The sequence below is a fragment of the Morone saxatilis genome, unplaced genomic scaffold (assembly GCF_004916995.1).
Source record: "Morone saxatilis isolate NCDOM2014 unplaced genomic scaffold, NCSU_SB_2.0 Contig17, whole genome shotgun sequence".
Taxonomy (NCBI): domain Eukaryota; kingdom Metazoa; phylum Chordata; class Actinopteri; family Moronidae; genus Morone; species Morone saxatilis.
This window is the reverse complement of record NW_023339729.1, coordinates 11,145,302-11,154,487: the sequence shown is the minus strand read 5'-3', so window position 1 is coordinate 11,154,487 and position 9,186 is coordinate 11,145,302. Positions and strand designations below refer to the sequence as shown.

At 37.3% G+C, this 9,186-nt stretch overlaps 1 protein-coding gene across 2 annotated transcripts in view; it reads left to right on the top strand.

The window, feature by feature from the left end:
- prkcaa (protein kinase C, alpha, a) overlaps window positions 1-6,912 on the top strand; it is a 139,853-nt gene extending 132,941 nt beyond the window's left edge. For both annotated transcript variants that reach the window (XM_035659406.1, XM_035659405.1), the window contains one exon: window positions 1,778-6,912. In XM_035659406.1, coding sequence (XP_035515299.1) covers window positions 1,778-1,942 — 165 coding nt within the window. In that variant the 3' untranslated portion in view covers window positions 1,943-6,912. The remainder of the gene's footprint in view (window positions 1-1,777) is intronic.
- Window positions 6,913-9,186: the final 2,274 nt, after the last annotated feature.

Below are 9,186 nucleotides of genomic sequence, written 5' to 3'. Positions count from 1 at the left end.
AGGATCCCTCTGACACTCACTCTGTCTTTCTCTTGTATGCCCTTTTCTCATTTCTTCTCGGTTTTTCTCCAGTAAATACAGCAGAAAACCTAAAAGAGACAAGAATTCCTCTCCATGAACAAAATAATCTATTTTCTCGCCTGTTGCGTAATAACTATTTCAGAATTTAATTTGATTCAATAAAAAGAAATACTGCAATCAATGACAGAGAAACATCGTAGAAAGTAACAAACTGGAAATATTCCACCTGAAGGACATCTCGCTAGTGCTCCTTGTACGTTAGTCCTTTAGTTGGAGAGGTACTGATTTAACAAACCTAGCCACACATTTTGGTAAATATATGGAATACACTTCTTTAAAAGCTAACCCTAAGAGGATACTGATAGCTTTAAGCAGCAGGCGCAGAATCACTGCAGGCTAATATACAGCACCATTCATTAGCTTAGTTTGAAAGGAGATTTTTAAAAAGCTGGAAGTTGGAAATAGTTATTAGACAAAAAGCCTACATTACAGACATTGGTGTAGTTTTTAACAGGATCTGGTAATGTGTGCATTGATTGGTAAAGCAATTAAAATAGCCTGTGAGATGACTGAATGATAATAATAATAATAATTATAATAGTAATAATAATAAGAATGTTTAATGCTATATAAATGGCACATGCAATATCACCATTTAAAGTCCACTTGAAAACATTTGTTTTTATCTTTAAAGCTACTGTGGTCATACATATCAAGTAGGGTTTTTTTCCAGTCAGGGGTGATATCACTACAGGAAGAAATTGAGATGCATGCTCACATCTCCTTGAACACGCACATGACCTTCCTTTTAGAAATTCCACGATGTGACATGATCCATTTCAGTGTCTTTGATTTAATGTGGTAATCCTCTCATCATACAAACATGAAAACACTTTTGATGTCTCTTGTTAAATACTGACAGCTAGTCTCCCACACTCATTAACCCTTTTGTGACCTGGTTGCACCCTGATGCTGTTGCTGTTCTTGTTCGAATTCAATTTCATTCTTCTGTAGGATAATTAGCTTTGACAGCTGAGGGTCAAATGCACAAAAATATGCACATACACATGTGAGCCAATATAAAGGTGCTGCATCACTGCAGTGATGCAGCACAGTTGAGGTCAGAGCTACAACACAGAGTGGTCCTGACACCATTTCCTCTCATAGAATCAGTCCTGAGCCTTGTTTACTGGAATTGCTCTTCCACAGCTGTGCCAGTGTTGCTTTGGTATTCAGTAGGGTGCATTGGGATTCAGGTGAATGCGATGTAGAGCATGTAATCCAATGTTATTCAGCTTTATACTGCATGCAGTAGTTGGAAAATTGGGGGATCAGGTGTGAAATGTTCTCCATTTGTATGTAGGCCAGGGGGGCAGGATGAAGATGCATAAGTCGACAGGCTGATGTGAGAGAACTCACAAATGTTGCTTGTTGTAACTGTCCATGCACATTTTTTAATTGCCCAGCTCAGTGTTATTTTATTGAGTAATATGAATAGTGATGACAATGGTCGTCATTGATAATGTTTGATGATGATGTGTGTCCCGTGTTTGGGCTAATTTGTGAAAATTTCCAAGAAGTTCAAAACTAATTCTGCTGAATGTCTCTTGTGTTCGCAGAATTGCCATGCTCACACTTCTGACAGGGCTCCAGATTTTTCATGTCCGCTCTGTCTTGTCGGTCTGCTTGCACTCTTCATATTATTTCACATACCTTACATCTAAACTTCCTCTTCTTCTGTCTCTCTTTTCTACAGTGTGGCAAAGGAGCAGAGAACTTTGACAAGTTTTTCACGCGCACCCAGCCCCAGCTCACACCACCAGACGAGCTGGTTATCGCCAACATCGACCAGGCTGAGTTTGCAGGGTTCTCTTTCATCAACCCACAGTTTGTACACCCGTCGCTCTGTAACAGCTTATGAGAAGGATGGGGAAACCTCCCCGAAGAACCTCCCTGCTCACTGCTACCCACTTAAACCAACCGCCAAACCAACATCTGACCACAACTTGATCAAGCCACCCACTTTAAACCTTTATGTATTGGTTTTTATTCAGCAGCAATCTAGGGGCTTGCATATATGTTCTGTATGATATATATCTGCCATATAGATTATATAGATTAGATTAGTTCTTGGCCATCACAAGAAATAATTTCCTTTAGTTTAATGATAAGCATGTACCGTAGACCTACTACTTAGACAGAAGGGTGTCAGGCTTTAATTATCTATTCCAATATATGATGAAATTGAGAGAATGAACAAATCTATGCCTGTATGATAAAAGCAACATAATGTTAAAGGAGCATTTGAGGCATGGATTAACTAATTCTGGAAAAGATGCCTGTGCAACTCTTCATGCTTACAAATCTCAATGGATAAACATGCTCTACAGATCTAGCTGGGGTCGCATTTTGTTTTTGTATGGATAATTATCACAATATAGATATTATATGATGACCTGAAAAACACTCTTATAAGTCAGTGTAGCCAAATATGAAGGTGACAGGTGGTGCAGGCGTTGAAACAGCCCCTTGTGATTCAATGTTTCCTGTACCATGTTTACAGTTTTCTTCCCCTTTGATTTCATGGTTATGATGTACAATTCTACTTTAGTATAATTTGATTCTTGCCAGTCTCAACTTCCAGTGTACGTAGCAAATCAACTAAAGAATGAACACGTCATGTAATTACATAATAATGCAGCATGTAATAATGCAAATATGTCAGACACATACATGTAGGAATTAAAAGTTTGTCAGGGTTGGTTCCAATTTGTCAAAACCTAACTTAGCTCAACTATCACCATATTTTACCTGCTTTAATTTCCCACACATCCATTTTCTAGCCCTAACTGCAGATTGTGTACTTCCCGTGTCAATCATTTTGTGGACACTATGTGGACATACAGTAAACAGTAATCAGTTTAGTATGTGGCAATAACATTCTTATATCTACCTTATGAAAAAAAAAATCAAACCTAAAATATTTATAGTTTGTGGTAACCACCATCTCTGTCCCATGCTGTGCCCATAATTACAAAGCCTCCCATTGGTTGTAAATGTCTTAACAGTAAAGACATTTTGATAAACTGTTAGAATATTATGTCATTGTGTATTAACCATGCAATCTTATATTGCATACAGTATCATGCCCTCAAGTGTAGATAAAACACATTTGTTAGGTTGCTTGGATACAGAAGTTGTAAATCAAAAGGAGCATTTCTTCTGACAATGCTTTGTTGTCCTGAGAACAAACTTGTTCTTCTTAGTCTGTCAACACGATCATTATCAGTTAAATAATTGTTTTGTTTCTCTTTGTGTTCCTTTAATGTCTTTAAAGATAGATACGTTTTTAACCTCCTCTTCTTTTGTGATCTCATACATATTTTTCCATTAGATCAAATTAATATTTTACTGTATCTTATATCAGTGCATCACTCCTTTGTAAATAATCATGAGTTATTTAAAAAGAGTATAGCAAGTTACAGTTTTTATACCAACACCTGAATGTGCTTTTATTACATTAATTATATAAACAACAAAAAAAGTAACCCAGTACAGATCAACTTTGTAACAACTGGGTGTCTTTAATAGAGTCCAGATTTAGCAAGTTGTGAACTTAATCTGTTCTACTTGTTTTGGCAGATTTATAAAAATCTTTTTTGTTTTTGTTATTCATATTCAATTATTTCGACTGCTAATTGTGTGTTGATGCATTGGATGCGTGTCTGGCTGTTGACTGTCCTTGTGTATCTGCATGCTGTTGGTAGGCATCATTCATGCACGTGATCTGCCAAATGCTGCATGCTACTAAGTATAAACCCCCTAAGAGTTACAACCTCAAAGTGATACTTCACCTAAAATCTAACTTTAGACGTTAAAACTTGTATTTTTGAAAGTTTGTACCTGTTTTGTCCTTCTTTAAGAATAGTGGCCAGGTTAGCTTAAATTCATGTTGATTACAATGAGTTCCAATAGTGACAGCTTTTTACATTGGGGGAAAAAAAGTGTCAAAATGTCTCAGCCCACTCCTCTCTGTATGTATAGTTTATGACATATTTCTGCTAAAACAGAAATCATCTGTCTTAGTCCTCCTTTAGCTTGTTTGTAGGTCCGGTCAGGCCTATGGGAGGTGAATGTTTGATACTCAAAAGATGGATTTAGGGTAAAGTATCACTATAAGCATTTTACCATTTAAGATGGTCATTACACACCACAGTCCAATACCTTAAGAGTGCTGATCTTAGACCAGCTACTCTTTAAGAGGTGATTGTGGGATTTTAAACTAAACTGAACACAAGTCAAGTTTCAATGACACAGTCTTGCAACAGTAATGAAACACCAAAGTCCTAACGCTCAGGCACATTTGTAAACTATGTGTGACGACAGGTATGAGGAACAACAATGATTTTGATAAAATAATGCAGATCACAGGGGCTAAAGACCTCAGAAAAAAAATTTATTACAGTTTATAAATTTAAATAGATGCTAAATTACTTTTTAAAAGACTTTCCTGACACAAAGTCCCTGTGTTACGTCCCCAAGATGTCTAGGGGTTGTGATAGTTCTAGATCAGTCTTGTCTTTAGAAGCTTTAAATATATACAAACACACATTATGACCCCTGGTTCCTTTTGCCTTACCTATTTGGGGCGATGTGGAACCCAGATCTGTGGTGAGTTGTGCACGGCTTATTGCTAGACCAGTGGGACCACTCGCTCTCTAGTGTAAGGTTTATGTTCTAATCCTAATGTGGTGTTTTTGTCACTCTGTTCAAAATTTTGTTAATTTTTTTTTCTTTTTCTTTTTGCTTTTGCTGTTGTCAGTTGCTGTCAGTGTTGTCAGTTTTATGTCCCTAGCTTCTGCTCAAGAAAATTCAGGAATGTTTTAAAGGATATATCACATAAGTCAACTCATATCTGACTGATATAGATAGGAACTATTGGAATGTTTGTAATGTTTCCTCCATGTTTTTTCTAAGTCGTGTTCTCCTACTGTGTTTCCTATAGTATATAACCTTTTGCATGTGCCAAACCTGGAAAACGCCAGAACCCAACAATAGCAGCGTTGCACTAGCTGTAGTCATGTGGATGACTTTGTGGCAACTGAGACCTGCCTAAAGCCACACCTGTCGTTTACTCTGTTGGCCACATAACATATACAGTAGCATGCTGCCATGAGTATACCAGTGCACATTGTGTCAGTACACTTTACAATGCCAGTCAGTTTGATAGATGACTTAACATACACTGCACTAGATTTTCCTGCCTGTGTAGCCTTGGGAAGAATTGTCTATGAAAAACATTTCAACTTGTGGAGCATTTGATTTAACATCCACAATGAATTTCTCAGAAGTGAGAGAAAATATGCTTTGTACATATTCTGAGTTAACTCAACAACAGTCTAAGTTGCACCTCTGTATGTACTGACTTAATAGTCTAAGTCCGTCCCTTTAATAGAATCTCTGATGACTTGCTTCCCAATCTTCTGACTTAGAAATGTTTTTTAAATGTCACAGACAGTGTGGGCATGAAAAAAAAATTACCTACTCTCCCCGTGTGTGCCTTTCCCGACTTGAACAGATATACTGTACATCTTCCTCTTAATCCTCATTGTCTTTGTTCTGATCTAAATTCTCTGCTCCATTTTTACTCCATACTTTTACTACGCTTACTGTACTGTTTTAATGAATTGTCAAAGTAGCCTAGTTGAAGTAAATGTACTCAGTTTTTACTTTGTTTTATGCCATGTTAGTGTTCTAGCACATCTTGCAAATTAATGAATGTGAATAAAATTCTATAAATCTGAATTTTAAGCACATTTTGTTACCTGACGCCAATAACCTTTACAGTCATAGAACTACAACTTGACTTGATCCTCCTGTGTCTGCCTGCTTTACCTTTACCTCCCTGTGCCTATTACTGACCGAATGATGTATGTAGTGAGTTAATGAATACATGTATCAACAACGTTAAAGGAACGTTAAAACAATGAACGGGTGATTGATGGGGTTAAGTTACATAAGTGAAAGGATAGATGATGATGATGGTTTGTTTGAAGAACAACCCCGTGCCTGGTCACTTTAAACCCTACCTCCCGTGCCGTGTCTTGTATGCCCTCTTTCACTCTACCTGTTACTCCTTCCTCAGTGCCTGGGCCAAGTCAATCCATCATCTTATCGACAGTGTCCTTCTCCTTTCACCCTTTTAATCCCATCAGGTCAGGAAAGCAGTTGATTTTTCTTGTGCAATTCACTCAACACAATTGGCATCAATTCCACCCTTTCCTCACCTCTACTGGTCCCCCCTAATGCACCATGGGAAAGGAGTTAGCCAAATGTATTTGGTGTTTTGCTTTGTTTACATTCTATTTGATGTCATCACCTTTTTGTTTTTAATTTAATCAATTAGGATGTCCAGAAAATGGTTAAGTAACTGTTATTTCTTACAATACTCCTTTTAGGTGGCTGTTTGATTTAGTTGAATTTTGTTTTACGTCTTTCGTCTTTGTAGTTAGTCATTACTCTCCGCTGTGTCCTGTTCGCTGTGAAACGAGAGAGTTGAGGTTGAGCTGCCATCTTTTTGGCTGTACAACACAGGATCAATGATGTGCAGGAATGCCTTATTCCTTAACCCTTACAGTAACCTAGTCTCTAACTCCTTCTCTCTTTGTTCATTTATAATCTCAGCACCCCTGTCCTTGTACATAAAAGACTTACAGTAGATATCTACATAGACTGTAAAAGGAAGAATATATTGTATTTTGCAAATTGTGTGTTTGTTTTCTTCCCTTGTCACCCCGAAACCTTTAAAATGAGTCTGAGCTACTTACCTTGTAATTGATTGTGTCATTTGTACCTAATGTATGATAATGCAAATAAAAAAAGGAAAATGAGGTCCTTCATTCTGCAAGTGTTTTTTATTTTTATTATTATTATTTTTACTACTTGTAACTGTAAAACTTAATCAACACATTATATTGCACTGAATCATAAGGTGGTATTCCTATGCTGCAATTTGTTTCAGATTTTGGATTTCCCCTCAACTGGGAAAAGGTGCATGTGGATCTGTTTTGAGAAATGTGACTGTGACATCACCTCGCATTACAGTGACACACAGGTTTTTTCATTTAAAAGTTAGCAAAAAAAATATGGTTACGAAGAAACTTGTGTTCGTATGCATGATTATGGTAATATACACGATGTATGCATATGGGGGCATGTAAGAGTGTGTTTTTCTATCCATATGCAGAGGTGTGAGTTTGTGTGGGGGTGGTTGATCGATTGTGTGTACGTTCCAGGCTTCTTCATTAGTTGGATGGCTGAACTGGAGCTCTGGTGATGGCAGAGGGGTGTTAGTGATGGAAGACAATAGTGTAGCACTCACTGCTGTCAGAAGTCATCAGGGTTACCTGGACTGAGAAGCATCACAACCTGGCTGTCTGAGGCCTGACTGACACTGCAAGATCTCTACTAGATTTCACCTAAATTAGGCTGAGAGCACACCTGGGGCTTTCTTTTTAGGCAAGAAAAAGATTTATGTTGAGCCCATTTGCTCATTTAGGGCTATACTAAGTTCTTAGGAGCTTGCTCCAATTGTAACCTTTTTAAATGCATGTGTTGAGTGTTTCAAATCAAACAAACAGATTATTTATTTTCATGAAACCCAAGCTGAAGCCATGACAATTGCTGTGCTTCCCTATAGCAATAGATCATAATGTAACATCTGTTATTTTTTTTATACAGTTAGCATCCTGTTGTGTCTTTTCCAAAGAACAAGATGTACATAACAGGGATAAATATTGTATATGCTTTTTCTCCTGTCCAGACAGAGTTTTAAGGTACTGTATGCTCGGTTTGGGAAGAGATAAACTGTAATGCTCAGAGAAAAGGAACAAGAATATAAAGAAAGTTATTCACAGTCAGGTGTTCACTCAAAGAAACAAAGACAGTTTGCAGTTTTTGCCGCAGGTCCCCATTATTGTATTGATCATTGAAAAGTTTTCCACTAATTTTTTCCAACCTTGACCTCTCCTCGGTTTTGGACTCTCCTCTATCTTGTTAGTCACTATACATATCCTCAGACTCTTGATAGCTTTCATCTATCTTAGTGATGTTTTCTCAAATGAGGGCCCATAATTACCATAGCTCCTTGCTGGCAGACAGCCAATGTCCTAAATGGTGGCTTAGAGAGATGGGAGGCAGTTTGTTAGATTTTACAACACATCAAAGCTAAGTTTCCAGTCCTTTCTTTACTGTTCTTTAATGTCAAGTCAGTGTGTCAAATTACTACTAAATTAGTAGATTAGTAAATTACTTGGCACTATGCAGCCGAGAATCTTCCCAGTTGTGTTTAATTTATATGACTTCATTACAATTTGTTCATTGGTTTAAAATTTGGATTTCTTCTCTCCTGTGTTGTAACACTGGTGACACATACTGTACACAATGATTGAACTTCATTTCTTCACATATTTTCTGACAGTGTATATAGCTGCCATGTGATTAGAGAAAGCCCTGCAGTGTTGACTGTGGAGCCAGCTGGTGTGTGAGCTTTTGTTTAACACTATGTTTTTCAGTCCACTGGTTTCTCTCATTCTTCCTGTATCACAGACAAATACATACTATACACACATATTCGGCCTAACTTCATCTGTTATTGAACTCCCAGAGCCAAGTCATATACAACCATATTGCTCTGTTATGAAACTGTTATGGCCCTAAGTAAAACAGATGCTTTATCGTTACAGTCTGATACACATTTGTATCTTTGTGAATAATGACTAAGCCGGGGTGTTGTGGGAAGCTGGACTGAAGGATTTATGTTTGCATTATGTAAAGAAATGAAGAAAGAAATGAAAAAAAAATAAAAAATATATATAGCACCAGGTTTTTCTGAGTCTGCATTTCAGCAAAATTGTGTCCAAATAAGAGCTTTAAAAATGGGGTTTTTCACATATATTGCACCATAAACCTACAAATGACTTGTATTTCAAGTTCTATGACAGCTAACTAAGAGACACGCTTTGTGCTGTACATCCTCATGGGCAGATCATGGTGTTTCACTTTTAAAGCCTTTAAGAAATTCTCACTTCACCTCGATCTGGTCAGCAAGGGTTGAGTATTTCCTAAACACTTGAAGGATGCCAGGAAAGTTTATGTTTGCCATTA